The following is a 17398-nucleotide window of genomic DNA, read 5'->3' as shown; positions in this document are numbered from 1 at the left end:
GACAGAGTGGTTTTTCTCAAGTGGTACAATAGGAGCCGTTGTGCTTTTTATGCCATTTTCACCCCACCGATCAGCTTGCAGCTCAGACTTCAGTGCAAACACTCAATAGCCTTCTGTGTGTAGTCACAGAATGGGGACTATACAGCCCCCCCGCCCTTTCTCTTTCTCCCTCCCCTCCTTTTTCTTTTTTTTTTTTTTTACTCTCCCTGACAAGTGCACGTCCCCTGACAGTCACCCTGACGTCACAGATGGATAAATGAGCCTCCCTGCAGCGCTTAATTCAGCAAGATCAGCTTTTTGAACTGAAAGTTGAGGGGGAGGCGGCAGGTGGCCCGAGGCATCAGGTGTTCATGCAGCGAGAAAGAGGAGAAGAGGAGCCGCGGACAGATGAATGAGCTCTGTGCATGTGATAAGGGGAGCACGGGACCGTTCTGCTGGCTCCACAACGGCATGCGTATGTCCAGATCAGACGTAGGAACGGCTGTAGGAGGGAGAGCAACATGTGTTAGTCATCTGGACCTGGATGCAAAGGAAGAGGAAAATGCAGTTGGACTTCCATTAGTTTCACTCTGAATGTATGAGGGTAAGAAATCCTACTCCACTATTTTGTTCAAATCAAGCTTTCTATTATTTGTTTTTTTGCTTTGCAATACTGATGATGGTCTTTATCATTATGTTAGAAAAACAAGATGGCCAAGAAGACTTTACTTTTATCTGTGCTTTAACGCAGAGAAGGAGAACCGTCCAGAAATGTACTCTTAAAACAGTATTACTCACGATATACTGACTTCCTGTTACCAGAACAATGACTAAATCTAAGTTTGATGTGTAACCGTACAACGCTCAGGAGAAAACTGCCTGTAGGAAGTCCTCATGTTAAATACGGGAACGTTTCAAGATAATGGATACAGTTACATATTTATACACTGAGATAACATTGTATTGTGGGGGGGATAGCTTAAGCAAACAATGATCGACTGATATCAAAAATCATTATTTGTCCAAAAGGACAATTGCAGGCGACCTGAAACTAGCCTTGTCCTCGAATATCTCACAACAGAGTGGCTTCTGATGGCCGAGAGAAAGCCTCTATTATAGCTCCATTATGGAGTCCAGACAAAGAGCAGAAATGGCCCTTTTACCTGTTTGGGGAGTAATGTTTATATAAGATTGATGATAAGCTCAGATGTAACTCTACACCACAGGCGTAGAGGTAGGTAAGGTGTAAATAGTGACTCAAGTCAAAATGAATGCTTAAGAAATCTATCTCGGGCCACTACCCCAAACTGGACTAAATCCAAAAAAGAATAATAAATGACACACTGGACTCCAGATAAAGGACATCATACCTTATAAATGTGATTTAGCAACATGATCATGGAGGGAGGAACTGTAGTGAACTTCGGTGACTGTCACTAACAGAAAAAGGAGGGAAAACGCCCCTTAAACCATAGCAGACGATCGGCAACACAGCCAGCTCCAAACACGGACGGATCCACACGAATGGAAAGAAAACAGAAACATGCACATGGGTTTAATTTGAATTCTTTATCTCCCATTTAATTAATCTCAAGCGCACTGAGATTTATCGTGTGACCCTTCAGAGGGGTCTGACCCCAGGTTGGGGGTCTAACTACCAACTGTATATAATTCAAAAATAGCTCCAACTCCAACAGCAACAGCAGTTTAATACAGTAAGCCACAGGGGCCATTTTTACTGCTGAACAAATACTTTTTGCTGGCTTCTTCCACTGGTTTTAGATTGGGTTTAAGATTTGAACTAAACAGAGCTTTAACCAATTATTAATTATGCCTCCTGGCTGTTTCATCAGGTGACGGTGATCAGAGTCCTCTCAAGGCGAGGGCAGCTCAGAATAAGATGTTGCTGAGAGAAATTGGGAGGAAACTCTTACTAAATTCATTCAAGATAGATAAAGATAATGTATATAACCTCCGCAAAGCCTGGTCTGTATTGGGGTCACATTAGTTTATAAGATGTTTAAAATTCCAGGTGGCCAGTGACACTTTGTTAGCTGTGAAGCTGAGTCAGCAGGTGGCTCGTCTTACGGCAGTCAGCAGGGGGGGGAATGAAATATCACTTTCCACGGCGATGCATTATTTATTTTATGGCGCAGCTGAGATACACTGCGTTGGTCATTTCAAGTCACGTATGTCATTTCACCACACAAATTTTAAGTACACGCTGTGTTTAAAATGTTTATGAAGAGGACGGCAAACTTTACTGTACTGTGTAACAGAATACTTAAACCAGCATCTCATTGTTATACCACATTTTGAGTTATCAATCGGATTGCTTTTGCATTTATATGGGTTCATTCTATTTTTTTTCACTCAAATAGAAACAAGAGAACAAAGATTGTAATCTATAGGGTCACTTTATACTTTATATCCCAGTCATCATCTGAATGAATCATTTAAGGTGGTATCATCGTGTCCCCAAAGCTCGCCTAGTAACAGAGATAACATAAGAGGTTTTATCCTGAGAGTAACAAAACAAATGTGGGCAGCCAGCAGGTAGAACATGCATAGGATGATGAAGATGATGTCTTTTTTAAAGGTAATCGTTGATTCTGCTGGACCATGGCTGTCAAGCAACGGAGGCAGTGGAGGTCCATGTGCAAAGGCCTGGTCCTTGGTACCCTCCTGACCAGCTGCATGATCCTGCTTTACTGCCTCTCCACTCCACAGATGCACTTCAGTCTGCCTGAGTAAGACTCATCACCATCTTCACCAATCACTGTTCTTAGTTAAGAAGAGCTGAAACACTTTAACACTAATAATTTAAATGATGTTTTATTATTTTAGCCACATATTCTTTCTCTCTCTTTGTGTAAGTAGGCTACATTGCATCAGCACATTTATCATTCCGTTGTTTTCCTCCCCGTAGGGTCCCAGTGCCTTACTCCTGTGCTCACCGCCCAGCCCAGCTCCACCTCAAACCAATCACAAACAGCTCACAGCAAACCTCTGGCCACACCTGCACTCCCAAAGTGGACGTCATGTTCATGAAGACCCACAAAACCGCCAGCAGCACCTTCCTCAACATCCTCTTTCGCTTTGGGGAGAAGCACCGGCTCAAATTTGCCTTCCCCGACAGCAGGAACGACTTCTTCTATCCGTCCCTTTTCCAGCGCTCCCAGGTTAAAGACTACAGGCCTGGAATGTGCTTCAACATCATCTGTAATCACATGCGCTTCAATGCAGCCGAGGTGGCCAAGTTGCTACCAATGGACACTTCCTACATCACTATTCTGCGAGACCCCGCGGAGCTCTTTGAGTCATCCTTCCACTACTTTGGCAAGCTGGTGCCTTTTACCTGGAAGATACCAGGCGATGATAAGCTGACTGAGTTTCTCCGTGACCCCCAGTACTACTTTGATCCAGAGGGCTTCAACTCTTTCTACCTCAAGAATCTCCTGTTCTTCGACTTTGGACAGGACAACGCCCTGGAGTTGGATGATCTGCAGGTAGAGGAGGGAATCCGATTCATCAGTGACAGTTTTCAGCTGGTCATGTTGGTGGAATACTTTGAGGAATCACTCATCCTGCTAAAGGACGCCCTCTGCTGGGAGATGGACGACGTGCTCTTCTTCAAGCTCAATGCACGCAAGGGATCCACTGTGTCTAAACTGACCCCAGAGCTGCGGGCCAGGGCTCTGAGGTGGAACGCTGTCGACTGGAAGCTATACCAGCATTTCAATGAGACGTTTTGGAAGAAAGTAGACGCGTATGGAAGGCGGCGAATGGCTGAGGATGTGGCAGAGCTCAGGAGAAGGAACGCAGAGATGGCGTCCATCTGCATTGAGGGGGGTCGAGCTGTAGAGGCTGGCAGCATCCAAGAGACTGCCATGCAGCCCTGGCAGCCCATCGGAGAGAAATCCATCATGGGTTATAACCTGAAGAAGAACGTGGACAAGGCACATCGGAAGTTGTGCCGAAAGATGTTGACGCCAGAGCTGCAGTACCTAACAGAGCTTGGTGTTAACCTGTGGATCACCAAGCTGTGGGGCCATGTCCGAGATATCATTAACTGGTGAAACCAAGCATGTGGGCAAGAGGGGCCAACTCAGATAGACTGTATTAAAAGAAGAGGTGTGGCTGATGGAGTGAAAGTACAAAAGGTCTCTGTCACGTTTCAATCTAATGACTCGTCTCATTTTCTTGAAATGTATCCACATGGACTTGTTTGCATTTCATATATATATGTATGATTGTGATTCTGTAATGGGTCTAATGGGTGCTTGAGAAAAGAAATACTGTTGACCTCACAATCGACAAATAACAAACCAGTTTATGACACGCAGATGAGGCACAGCATTGTTCTCTAAGTTTGTCAAAAAACGGACGTGTTCTTACTCTCAGATGTGAGCTTGTTCTAATGGAGCAGATGGACGAACAATGAAGTTCAAGAATATTTTTATGATGAGACCTTTAATGGAATAAAAAACAAAAATGCTGCCATCCCTGCCAAATTTCTACGGTTCTCTGAAGACACGGACACTTTGCTTTGGGCTAAATATTGTCCAACTCTTTGATGTCCATTCTCTGAAGTGGAAACATTTATGTTGTGAGAGACTGAAAGCCCACTATGGGCCAAAATACAGAGGAGAAAATAATGAATGTAAGAACTAGATCCCATTTTACTGCCGATGGAGGACAAAATCAGACATAATTTAAAAAAAAGGTGAGCAAACGAACCTTTCTAATGGCAGACATTTCCATTTGTCATAACAGGGAAAGCGCAGGTGCAATAACATTAACGATCGCCCTGTTCCCAGAGCAGCTTCATACCATTGTTATTAATATTAATAACACCTGAGCTTTTCCTGCAGTGTCAAAAAAAGTCAGTCATGACAAAGGTATGATCAATAATATGCAAAGAAATCAATATATTGAAAGTACAGCACTATGCAATCAAAGAGAAAAAATATTTTGTATGAGCTTTTCTTCAGTTTAAAGTTTTCAGCTGTAAGATATAAGATTTTCACTTCTTTGCAGCCAATTCTCCTTTTTCCTGAAAACACAATGTAATTCTTCCTAATAGCCCTTGCCAGATTTTTTGGCAGGTACATTGATGATGTGGTGAGACGTTGTTGCATATGTGAGCCAAAAGAAATGTAATTGTCAGCCAAGTACGGTAAGTCTAGAAAGGCACTATGACAATGACTAACAGTGTTAAACACCACCAACGTGTTACACAACCTTGTGATCACAACCTGAAGGGAATCAAATTGAGACATATATTGATGTTTTTCCAGTTAATGTACTGTATCACTATTATTTGGACACTTATTTGTGTCCATATATATATATATATATTCTGTATTTGCATTTAATATTTTGTTTATCTTGTTTTGTATTTAATTGATTCAGTTATTGATTAATGTATCTGTAATATACTGATTTTGTCCTCCATAAACCTCTCCATTATTCCCGGCAATATATGATGATCTTATTATCCTCAAAATAAAGTGAAAAGTACATGTAATATTGTGTGCATGATGATGATTCTGACTCATAAAATTGACAACTTCCTCTCGATCTGTGACTGTTTTATCCTTATAATACTATACATGTAATAAGTAGCAATTTTGTTAAAAAAAAAACAAAACAAAAACTCATATTTAAATTATCGACCAAGCATCATGTTAGCAAGGATCATTGGGAATAAACAAATGTAAGAGGATTGTCCGGTTAAAATTAGTTTGGGATGCAGATAATTAACGTTAGTGGCAACACTATTAATGAATCAGCAGGTCCCTCTGACACATTCATTCAAGGAATACTTCACCCATTTGCACTAAGCTTTATTCTTGTATTATATTATGTATTGATCAATATGACAAACCACAACCTAGTTACAAAAAGTCCAAGTTTGGACAGCAGAGTTGAGCCGGTGAGCCGGTTTATAAGCTAATTTGCTAATAAGCTAAATTGTATGACATGACATTTAGAGAGCTAATAAAAAACATGTGTTGCTCATATTTTTAAGCTTGCCTGGTGAGTCTTTTTAGGTCTTTAAAACGTATTGTAAAACATATTTTAAACGGTTTCCCTTCCACTTCAGCCTGTCAGGGTTAAATGTCCTTCTGTGTTTTTACATGACCGGAAATTATCTCACCAGTCTCGCGCTCGGGGGCGTGGCTGGCCCACAATACTCTTGTTTTGCTAGATAAACTTTAGCTTCTGTGGCTTGTGCCTTATTGCGAACTCATTCTCTTCGTGTGGGTTCCTAACTTATCTTAGAAGCAGTGTTGAACCGGACAGGCAGACCGTTTAGTTTAACGTCAGTCGCTATCCGTTAACTATTTATTCGTTATAACTGTAAACGTCAGCTGGTGTTTGTTTTGCAGTTTCGCACAAAACGCGCTAGCTGGCTAGCTAGCTAGCCTGGGCTAACTATGCGGCTAATGTTAGTTTTTAGCATCCTGAGTAGCTAACCGCTAGCCTGGAACAACATAGCGACTCATCTAAGTAAATACAGCGGACTTCAGTTTTATCTAAAAGGTAATACCGGAAGCCACGAAGCTAAATTAGCGTCGGCAAAAAAAGGGAATTGACTTGTAACGATGGCGTTAACCGTGGACGTCCCTGCAGATGAGTGGCCCTGAGAAGTGGCTAAGCTGGATGAGTTAGCAACAATGTCCTGTAAATCAACCAAAGTCGCCCCAAGTGTTGATTTCGACCACAGTTGCTCCGACAGCGTGGAATATTTGACGCTTAACTTTGGTCCATTTGAGACTGTCCACCGCTGGAGAAGACTCCCTCCGTGTGATGAGTTCGTTGGTGCAAGGTATCATATTGACAGATGAGTAGGTGCAGCTTTATCTGACTTCACCGGCTTCATCTGCGCCTTTTATTCACCCTTAACTTAATTTGCTCTATTTAGGCGCAGCAAGCACACTGTTGTGGCATACAGAGATGCCATTTACGTATTTGGGGGAGATAATGGGTGAGTAGTACCGGGCAGTGACCTTTTTCCCTTCATAATTATTGTCACCACATCACAAGCATTTGCATTTTCTGATCACTTAATAGGAAGAACATGCTGAACGACTTGCTCCGTTTTGATGTGAAGGATTGCTCATGGTGTCGGTAAGATTGCAGAAATGCAAAATCCAAATAACAACCTAAATGAATTACAGACTGTGAGATGTGATGTATTGCGTGTAATATTCTCTACAGAGCCTTCACCACTGGAACTCCACCTGCTCCCAGATATCACCATTCAGCCGTTGTCTATGGCAGTAGCATGTTTGTTTTTGGTAAAAAAAAATCATAATCATGTCATCCATGCTGCCCATTTTAAACTCAAATGTGATTTTTTAATGCTATAATGTTTGCTGTAATATCTTTCAGGGGGCTACACTGGAGACATCTACTCAAACTCAAACCTGAAAAACAAAAATGACCTTTTTGAGTACAAGTTTGCAACAGGGCAGTGGACTGAATGGAAGGTTGAAGGGAGGTAATGTATTTTCTTTTTTTCAGATTTGTGTTCTATGATAGATTTTATATAACATTTTTCATCAGGTTTGTGGCTGATTTTCTTATTGTGTGCTTCCCTTCTTGCGAGATGGCCTTATTAACTTATTAAATTTGCAGGGAATAGTGTCTTCTTCTTACACTTGGAGACACAGTTATTTTAGGATGCATGATGAAGTCATCAAATCTATGTGGAGATCAGTTTAATCCAACCTGTTGCTTTTCCAAACTTTGTGTATTTCTGGTATGAATCTGTAAAAACCAAAATCTCAGTTGAATTTCAGAATTCATCTCTACTGTCCCTTGTCTCTGTTTCAGCTTGCCAGTGGCTCGGTCTGCACATGGGGCAACAGTCTATAATGATAAACTGTGGATATTTGCTGGCTATGATGGAAATGCCAGGTATGTTGTTTTTGCTTTTATCACAATTGACGTTTTTTTTGTTGCATATAATATTGGCAGATATTTCCCCCATGTGCAGGCTGAACGACATGTGGACCATTAATCTGCAAGATCGAGAACATGCGTGTTGGGAGGAGGTCAGTATAATAAACTTGAAGGACATTAAGAGTGCAACACTCACCAACACTATACTGTATGTGTTAACATCTGTCCTTTGTGTCCATCAGATTGATCAGAGTGGCGAGATTCCTCCATCTTGCTGCAACTTCCCTGTAGCTGTATGCAGGGACAAGATGTTTGTGTTTTCTGGTCAGAGCGGAGCCAAGATCACTAACAATCTCTTCCAGTTTGAGTTCAAGGGCCACATGTGAGTCCACCCTTGGTTTTGTGCCTATGACTTGCCTCATTCACTCATCCTGTAGTTGCCATTGTTGCATGGTACTAACTATTACTCCATTTTGTAAGGTGGACACGCATCCCGACTGAACACTTACTGCGGGGCTCCCCTCCACCTCCCCAGAGACGTTATGGCCACACGATGGTGGCCTTTGACCGCCACCTTTATGTATTTGGAGGTGCGGCTGACAACACACTGCCCAACGAACTGCACTGCTATGATGTTGACTCCCAGAGCTGGGAGGTGATCCATCCCAGCATGGACAGTGAGGTAGCAATTAACTGAATTTACAATGAGTTGCGGCAATAGATGATGGAAGTGGTTGAATGATTTCACGAATATCTGAAAATGAAAGTTAAAGTCTGCATTTTATTGTTTTTATTATAGTAGTATAGTATTCTAGTTTTATTTTATTGTTTTAATCTAGAAAGACTGATTTTATGAATCAAGCTGAAGCATGAATACTTGCCATCAGAATCAGTGTTTATCACAATAGTATGATAGCTCTTTCAGTGCTTTCATATGTACATAAACACATTTGTTAATAAATACTTGACTACAAACTGAAGAATTGCTTTCCAACGATCTCCTTGCACTTTCTTTTTCGCCTTCCCTGCCCCAGCAGATGCCCAGTGGGAGACTCTTCCATGCTGCTGCTGTTATTCAAGATGCCATGTACATCTTTGGAGGAACTGTGGACAATAATGTTCGCAGTGGGGAGATGTACAGATTCCAGGTTAGTTTAAAACAAATTTAAATGTTCAAACATACAAGCACTTGCCTGAAATGTTTTCCATCATACTGTGGTCTAAAGCCCTTATTGTCCATAGAAAAAATATTACTGTCAAGCTTGTTTGGAGAGTAACTTTAATAGTTATGTACCTTTTTTTTTGAAAATATATATATTTTTTCTACTCCACACAGTTTTCCTGCTACCCAAAGTGTACTCTCCATGAGGACTATGGCAAACTGTGGGAGAATCGTCAGTTCTGTGATGTGGAGTTTATTCTGGGCGAGGTGGTTTTGTGATACTGAGAGGCTAAGCCTTTAAACTGCTGATTTGAAATTACAAGATGAAATTCTCATTATTCAGCTAATATTTTAATTATGTTGTACTCCCTTGTGTGTTGTGTTGACAGAGAGAGGAGAGAGTCTTGGGGCATATCGCCATAGTGACTGCAAGATGTCAGTGGCTGCGGAAGAAAATCCTGCAGGCTTGGGATAGGCAGCGACAGGTCAGAGCCACACAGCAAGCATACTCAATTTCCCCTGAGACAAAAGAAGGCTATCGTTGTTATCAGAAGATATTTTTGGACTGATAGAAAATCAGATGGTAGCATTTCATGAGATGTAGATGATTAAATTCCAAGAGCGCTACTCCAATATTACAATATTGGTATTTTATTGGCACAGCTCATTGCTCCTGTGTCATCATCTCATGACAAATGGCAATAAACTGACTGGTTGAACTGGCAGAAAACAGAAAAGTTCAGGTCCAATGAGCTGTTCCAATTCAGAAAGGCCCTGTGCCCCATAATCACATATAATGATAATATTCTTATTGCCATATCGTTGTGGTTTAATCAAGGGATTGTGTCTAGTATCAGTTCCAGAACCAACTTCATAGAAAATCACAGGGTGTTTCAGTGCAGAACAAATTTGCTAAATCAGTTGCAATCAGTTTGAACAAGTTTTCTGTGCAGAGAAAGTTGTTTTTATTAAGTATTTAGTCCAGTTGTAACAGTAAGGGCTCACTGCTGTAATGTTAAACAGAGTGTCTTTGTGTGCAGAAGGCTAAACAGGACAGCAGCGAGGAAAGTGATGAAGGGGCAGCTGGGGGCCAAAGGGATCTCCCAGCAGCAAACAGGCCCATGCTGGAGGTATCCATCAGGGAAGCGGAGGCCCAGCCTTTTGAAGTCTTAATGCAGTTTCTCTACACAGACAAGATCCAGTACCCACGCAGAGGTAACCCCCCCCCCCCCTATGATTGCCCTGTTTATCCGTCTTTAGAGTCCAACTGCAATACTCCTACTCAAAGAGAGACAAGAAACTGATCATTCTTCCCTTCCTTGCTTGCCTCCAAAGGTCATGTCCAGGATGTTCTTCTAATTATGGATGTATACAAACTGGCCCTAAGTTTTCAGCTTTCCCGCCTGGAACAGCTGTGTGTGCAGTACATCGAGGCATCTGTCGACCTGCAGAACGTTCTCAGTGTTTGTGAAAACGCAAACAAGCTGCAACTGGACCAGCTCAAGGTACGTCTGGATAAAAGACTTGACTTCATTCTATCTGCAAATGGCATTTACTGCCCTCCAGTGGTTGAAGTTTAGGTTGTCTTCAGTAAAATAAGTGTTATACTTCCAATTAACGAGGGTAAATACTACAATCATCTATTCTTACATTCATGCTAACAAATTATTTCTACCTCTAGGAACATTGCCTTAATTTCGTGGTGAAGGAGTCACACTTCAATCAGGTGATCATGACGAAGGAGTTTGAACGTCTGTCCACGCCACTGATTGTGGAGATTGTGCGACGAAAGCAGCAGCCTCCTCTCAGGTTGTATTCAGACCAGCCTGTGGACATCGGGACCTCACTGGTCCAGGACATGAAGGCTTATCTGGAGGGAGGCGGACTGGAGTTCTGCGACATTATTCTGCTGTTGGACGGACAACCACGACCTGCTCATAAAGCCATACTAGCTGCCCGATCCAGGTAAGGACAACACGGGCTTCATGATCTGCTTTGTTTGAATGCAGCAGCCAGATTATCAGACCTGTGAAATTTTGTACATTTTTGTTTAATGATGGTAAGTGCAAGGTTTTGCTCTTCAGTTGAGTTTGCTTTAAGTGCTTTAAGCTGCTTTCCAACTGTTCAAAGAAAAAAAACACATTTGCCCTCATCATTGTACTTGGAGACACCATTGTACATTTCATCTGAGCAATCTGTCTCACATTTTTATATCTGTCCTCAGTTACTTTGAGGCGATGTTCCGCTCCTTCATGCCTGTGGACGGTCAGGTTAATATTTCCATTGGCGAGATGGTTCCCAGTAAGCAGGCCTTTGAGTCCATGCTGCGATATATCTACTATGGCGATGTCAACATGCCTCCTGAGGATTCCCTGTATCCTTCTCAAATCCAGACTGCTTTATACTTTTATTTACCAGCTACTTGATGATGGATGCAAGCAAGTGTCTTATTACGTGGTGCACTTTTGGAGAAAAGGTGAGTTATTTAATAGGCAGTGTTTTATTTTGAAAGAAGTAACTTGCTTGTGTATGCTGTCAATTATAGTTCTTATAAAGCAAATCATCGGGTCAGACATTTTCTAAAATCGAAAAATGCAAAAGGACAAGAACATTGTAATTGTTGCAAAATAATTTCATTGGGATCCATGAAAATGCTACAGTGTAGCATCAAGTGACCATGATTAGAACTGCACTTGTGTATTGGACCTTTTTTTTTCAACAATTTTTATCATAACTGTCTTTTTCATTTGCCTAAAGTTTCCTCCAGGTTGCATATCATGAGCAGATATATACTCTACTGTCTAATTCAGAGGTTCACTGGAATGCAGCTCAGAGAAAACGTATTGTTTTTTTCACTTCCTTAACCTGTGATAAACAGCTATCTGTTTGCTGCACCATATTACTACGGGTTTTCAAACAACAGACTGCAGGCTTACTGCAAGCAGAATCTGGAGATGAACGTCACCGTGGAGAATGTCTTGCAGGTATTTATGTTTTTCCCCCGAAGGGAGGGGAGCACTGACCTAATTTTACAATGTTGTCCCAAACTTGTCGACATTCTCTTATGCAGGGCGAGCCATTTACTCACCCACCCCCTTCTGTCTCTCGCTCTCAAAAACTTCAGATTCTGGAGGCAGCTGATAAGACCCAGGCTCTGGACATGAAGAAGCACTGCCTGCACATTATTGTCCACCAGTTCATTAAGGTGGGTGGGCTTGTATCCGGAGCCCTGGGGGTTTGCTGCCCACTCAGTGCAGCTGAGCTAACCTTGTAGGCTCGTCTTCTCTGAGGGAGACTGACACCTTTGGCCTTCTAATGGATCCCCCTCCATCTTCTACGTAGAGAGGAGACTGTTTACAGCCCAGGCCGGCTGAACAAGCACCTCATCACATAGCGACGAGGGTCATAGTGCTGCTCTGATTATTGTTTGTTATTCAAAGGAACAGTGAAGCACTCAATTCTCACCCTGCTTCACTGCAGTGTTAGCTTTATTGTTAATGTTTCTCCTTCTTTCTGTTTATCTTAATTTTTTTTTGTGCATGAGCAATCAAGTGCTACTTATTCCTCATTTTACTCTGTTTGACTCATTGCCTTGCCTTGATTTATGGCTCATTTTTATTTCTTCATTTTTTGCTCTCCTCCCCTCCCAAAGGTATCCAAGCTCCCCAACCTGCGGTCTCTCAGCCAGCTGCTGCTGTTGGACATCATTGAGTCTCTAGCTACACACATATCAGACAAACAATGTGCTGAGATGGGCTCCGACATTTAGGATGACGCCGAGAGCCGGGCTCTTTTTCTCCTCTCACAGAAGCCATACCTCCGCCTACTTCTACTCATTCCCTAATCCCCAACGTGCAGTACTTTTCTTTATGTTGGCCCTCGCATGCCTCAACCCACATACAGCAGTAGGCTTGAAATCGGTGAAGAAACCAGTTTCTAGCTCAGTTGCAATTTTTAAAGCAGTCTAAAAAAAATCCCTTTTTTAATGTTTAGTTTGTGATTTATTTATTTTATTACAGAAGAAAAACAGTTTGCAAGATGTTATTCTGCTCAGTATTCAGTAATGCAGCTGCTTTTACTAGGTATGCTGTGGACTGTAATCATTTATACCTGTGACAATATAGAAAGGTTAAAGTGTTGACCTCTGTTCAGATTGTGAATCTAAATGCAACTTCATCAAAGTATACTATTAAATGGACTTTTTTTTATCTATAAATCTGTATTCATCACTTGTATTACTCTCAGCTCTGACTCAGTTAACAAGCCTGGACTAAATGTTGTAAGGAATCAAATAATTAGAATGTATGTATGTCTTAAAGCCATTTATTTATATAATTGTCATTGGCACTCATCTTTGTAAGACTAGTCACCTCTTACCATTACTAACAGCTCTTTCTATCCATAAGATATCGCAATGTGTAATTTGTGACATCATCAGTATGCTGTTGTTAAATATTTACCCACATGGGTTTCATGTATTTAAAGCCTTAATAAATCTTATACAAAGTGAGTCGTGTTGGACTGAGTCTCTGTCCTCCCTGTGCTCTGATGGCTTGTGAAAAACAGATCCTGCGGAGGCTGAACTCACTCTCAAGTCTGATTTCCCTGAGAGCTTCCAAAGTGCCTCTACAGCTAAACTACATTATTGGGTAAGTAATGTTTTTGTACAACTGTCTTTCAGCAGTTATCAATAAATGGTAAAACTTGCAAAAAGTAGGGTGAGCTTCCTATAGAAGGTCAGTATTCATATTAAATGATTGTTTTGACTTCTCATTGGGCCCTGCAATGAATGTCAGACTGTGTCACCAAAACTGCACCCTCAGAACCTTCAAGCTTATATTCAGGTACATGGTTATATTTTGGGTTTTTCCTCAAACATGTTTGTATGCTTAAATATGTTTTTTTTGTGAGTTTACTCGTATTCACTCGCTTTCTAAAATATTCAGTTTTAGCGCCTGTTTGAGCCAAATCTGAATGGCTTGTAAAATCACGTATTTCAGATCTAGGCAACCAACAAAAATAACTTTACATAAACTATATTTCATGTTTTATGGGTTGTTAAGAACCAGATAAGTGTGTTTTAATGATATGTCCACTTTAATCCTATGCTTGCCCAAGCAAAGAGCAGATACTTAGAGGACTCCATGTCTGTTTAGGCTAAACTCTAAGCAGTTAAGCTACTTTATAAACCGTTTCATCTAAATGCTATGGCCTGCTCAGTCATTGTGTTATTTATGATAGCTTGGAATCAAACTGGATGTCTCAAAGTAAGCAACTTACAGATATGTTTTAAAAATCAGAACTGAAACAGTTTCTTACGAAAGTCTCACAGTGGAGTATTCACTAATTGAATGTTACACAGACCATAAACAACAGAAATTCCAACATATACAATATGTGAAAAAGCTGAAGGTTAATCCTTGACCTTTCATCAAATTAGCCACGTCCTTCAGCGGTTTCAGTTTCCACAGATCTCTGCATGATAAGCTCAGACAGTGCTCCTTGGTTTGACAGGGTGAACTCTTTGGGCTTCTGCAAGGTTTTGCACTTGCAATGATTTTGATTTACTCAAGTGAGCTAAATTAAAATGTAATTGGTTAACTTGAGTGTATAAATTGCAACTGCTTTTTATAATAGTTGCCCTTTTACTGCAGTCAAGACAAACCCATAACCGTATAACTAAACTAAGTACTTGACTATATTTACAAAATTGACAGCTTGTAAGAAAATGTTGCATTTTGTTAATCATTGAGGCTTATTGACCGTTTTATTTTGAAGTTCTGTTGTACATTTTGCTCATGAGATTGAGGGAAAAGGGTTGACCTAAATGCTGAGGCAGTAGATTGAATTTTCTGTTCGCTGCCAGTTGTACTGCGAGATCTCTAAAGACCCTCAGTGGAATTCACAAAGTGTTGGAGTCTTTCGGACTCTGTTGTAAGTACCGTTGTAGTGAGCACAAAGTGCCATTCATAGCCCAGATACTTGAGACACTTGGCAGATTGAAAGCTCCTCCTGTGATTTCCTTCGAGTTTAAATGTCTTAAATAATATAATACCCCAAGGCTCATCAGTGACTTTAAAGGATGGACTGCATTTCAAAGAAATAGGCCATTGTAGTAACGCCTGGAGTAGCTTTTAATTATTCTTCTTTTTTTTGTGTGGGCCTCCCATGACCAGCTTGCTCATGTTTCGTTAATTTAAGTCCACTTGCATGCACACGGCCCCAGATCCTCGCTGGACATATTTGGTTTCGTCTAAAAACAGAGTGCATTGTTCACTGTGATCATATTGAACACTGAAACAAAACAGTATGTCTGTTGTCATGCCGGCGTCCCGGCGTTATCTCCCACTTATCAGGTGCATTTTTATTAAGGAGGCTGAATAAGTGGGCTGGCCTGGTGGGTCCTGCTACCTCAGCAGGTGGGACGGGCCACAGAGCCACTCTGGATCTCCCAACCCGTTACATAGACCCGCACACTTGAGCAGGAATAAAGGCACAGAGCGCAGAAGATGGTTTTTCTAACACCGAAAATGATGCAAAGGACCGCACTCTTTGTGACGTTTGGGGGTTTGGTCACTACTCTGATCACCACCTTCCTCCCGCTGTGGAAGACGATGAACTCTGAATTGAACGAAATGGAGAACTGGTACTCTGGACTCTGGCACACCTGCCTCTACACCGAGGAGGTGGGAATTCAGTGTAAGGCCTACGAGTCCATCATGGGGCTGCCGATGGACCTGCAGATCTCCAGGGTGCTCATGTCAGTGTCTATAGGCACCGGAGGTCTAGCTCTGCTGGCTTCTTTCCCAGGACTCGAGGGGGTGGGGATGTGTGTTGGTCGGCCTGGCCTAAAGAGACGGCTCCTGATCCTCGGCGGGGTTTTATCCTGGACGTCAGGACTCGCCACTCTGGCTCCCGTCTCTCTCGTGGCCTACACGACTGTGGTGGATTTCTGGAACGAGGGTTTTCCTGATGTGATGCCACGCTGGGAGTATGGAGAGGCGATGTTCTCTGGATGGTTTGGAGGTTTTGCTCTGACTATCGGAGGGACTCTTTTCTTTATAGCTGTGTGCATGGGGGACTATGAGCAGAGGCCGGCAAGTGTGCCAAACAGCCCGCAGGCAAAGTACAGGACAAAGTATTACCTGAAGACAGAGGTTTTATAGCATGTCATGCACATTCATATACTCTATATCAAGGCTTGTGGGGGGATGGCTTTATTTGACAATGAAGTAACATGACAGCTACGTGTGTTTTACATGTTTATTTTGAAATAGAATTGTACACATTTCCCATTATCTCGTTTCTGGTTGATTATGAGATTTTCCTCATCAAGTTTTTACAAACGATTAAAGTAATGTGACTTAATAAGCAACTGCAGTTGTTCTTGTTCCTTTAAAGTCGACATGCACCTATAGCGCACTTACAACTTCCCTTTACATAAAAGCAGAAATACCTCAAATCAAAGTTTCTATTGATTTATGATGCTTTGAAACATCCATGGTAGGTCAGCCCTATGCATGAGTATTTTACATGAAGCCCGATCATCTGAATATGCATGAAAATGTCCAACATCTGGTGCCCGGGGTCTCCGAGCCCACTGCCGGGGCAGCGCTGAATAGTTCAACAGGAGTTGCATTCCAGTGCTGCAGCTCCTGTGTGTTAAATTTCATTTTGGAGAGAGAGAACTTGGCACCACTAGCTACTCTTAGTCCTTAACATGCTATTTGGCATTGGTACACTAAGGGGCGTCAGCAGCATTTGATATGTGGAGAGGGGTCCTGTTTAGGCAGGGGGTCTGGGGCTCCTCCCCCAGAAAACTTAACAATTAAGTAGATGCTATTTCCTACAATCTGGTGCATTCTAACGTGTGTGTGTGTGTGTGTGTGTGTGTGTGTGTGTGTGTGTGTGTGTGTGTGTGTGTGTGTGTGTGTGTGTGTGTGTGTGTGTGTGTGTGTGTGTGTGTGTGTGTGTGTGTGTGTGTGAAACCAGGAAAACACGGCGTGGATTCCTATTGCTGTGGGTATTCTCTTACCGATAAAGTTGAACGGATTTGATCGTGAAGCAATGAAAAGAGCGCTGGAAAAAAATTGAAAATATATCATATATATCATATCCTGACCCCCTCCTCAATATATGGTGGCAACGCCCAAGCCCAACCCAAACCCAAACCACAACCCGAAACCCGACTGAACCCGAACCCAACCATAACCCTAACCCCAACCCCAATTTTCCCATTTCTGCTTATATCTTGGGAACGGAGGGTCGTAGAGACTCGGGAATGGGTGGCGTCTGACCTAATTCGACCCTTCTGAACACACCATACTTCAGCCCGTGTCTCTA

General features: G+C 42.0%; 3 protein-coding genes across 4 annotated transcripts; all 3 read left to right on the top strand.

Moving 5' to 3' along the window:
• Window positions 1–281: 281 nt before the first annotated feature.
• Window positions 282–5764, top strand: gal3st1a (galactose-3-O-sulfotransferase 1a). Its single transcript, XM_084023928.1, has 3 exons — window positions 282–583; window positions 2579–2729; window positions 2909–5764. The coding sequence occupies exons 2-3, from the start codon at window positions 2602–2604 to the stop codon at window positions 4056–4058; spliced, it is 1278 nt and encodes a 425-aa protein (XP_083880054.1). The 5' UTR covers window positions 282–583; window positions 2579–2601; the 3' UTR covers window positions 4059–5764.
• Window positions 5765–6198: 434 nt separating this feature from the next.
• lztr1 (leucine zipper like post translational regulator 1) lies at window positions 6199–13562 on the top strand. 2 transcript variants are annotated; one of them, XM_084023912.1, is made up of 19 exons: window positions 6199–6814; window positions 6911–6973; window positions 7060–7116; window positions 7207–7286; window positions 7381–7489; window positions 7825–7908; window positions 7988–8045; window positions 8136–8275; window positions 8374–8575; window positions 8931–9041; window positions 9230–9322; window positions 9445–9540; window positions 10096–10270; window positions 10391–10560; window positions 10737–11020; window positions 11280–11429; window positions 11934–12039; window positions 12180–12260; window positions 12708–13562. In XM_084023912.1, exons 1-19 carry the CDS (start codon window positions 6663–6665, stop codon window positions 12822–12824), a joined length of 2328 nt encoding a protein of 775 aa, XP_083880038.1. In that variant the 5' UTR covers window positions 6199–6662; the 3' UTR covers window positions 12825–13562. The 2 variants fall into 2 exon arrangements, with proteins under 2 accessions (XP_083880038.1, XP_083880039.1); XM_084023913.1 differs by having other exon boundaries at window positions 6199–6833.
• Window positions 13563–15447: 1885 nt separating this feature from the next.
• Window positions 15448–16390, top strand: cldn26 (claudin 26). Its single transcript, XM_084023934.1, has one exon. The coding sequence runs from the start codon at window positions 15565–15567 to the stop codon at window positions 16219–16221; it is 657 nt and encodes a 218-aa protein (XP_083880060.1). The 5' UTR covers window positions 15448–15564; the 3' UTR covers window positions 16222–16390.
• The last annotated feature ends 1008 nt before the right edge of the window (window positions 16391–17398 follow it).

This window comes from Eutrigla gurnardus (genome assembly GCF_963514095.1).
Source record: "Eutrigla gurnardus genome assembly, chromosome: 13".
Lineage (NCBI taxonomy): Eukaryota > Metazoa > Chordata > Actinopteri > Perciformes > Triglidae > Eutrigla > Eutrigla gurnardus.
The sequence above is the reverse complement of the archived record's forward strand: the minus strand, read 5'-3'. Positions and strand labels throughout refer to the sequence as shown.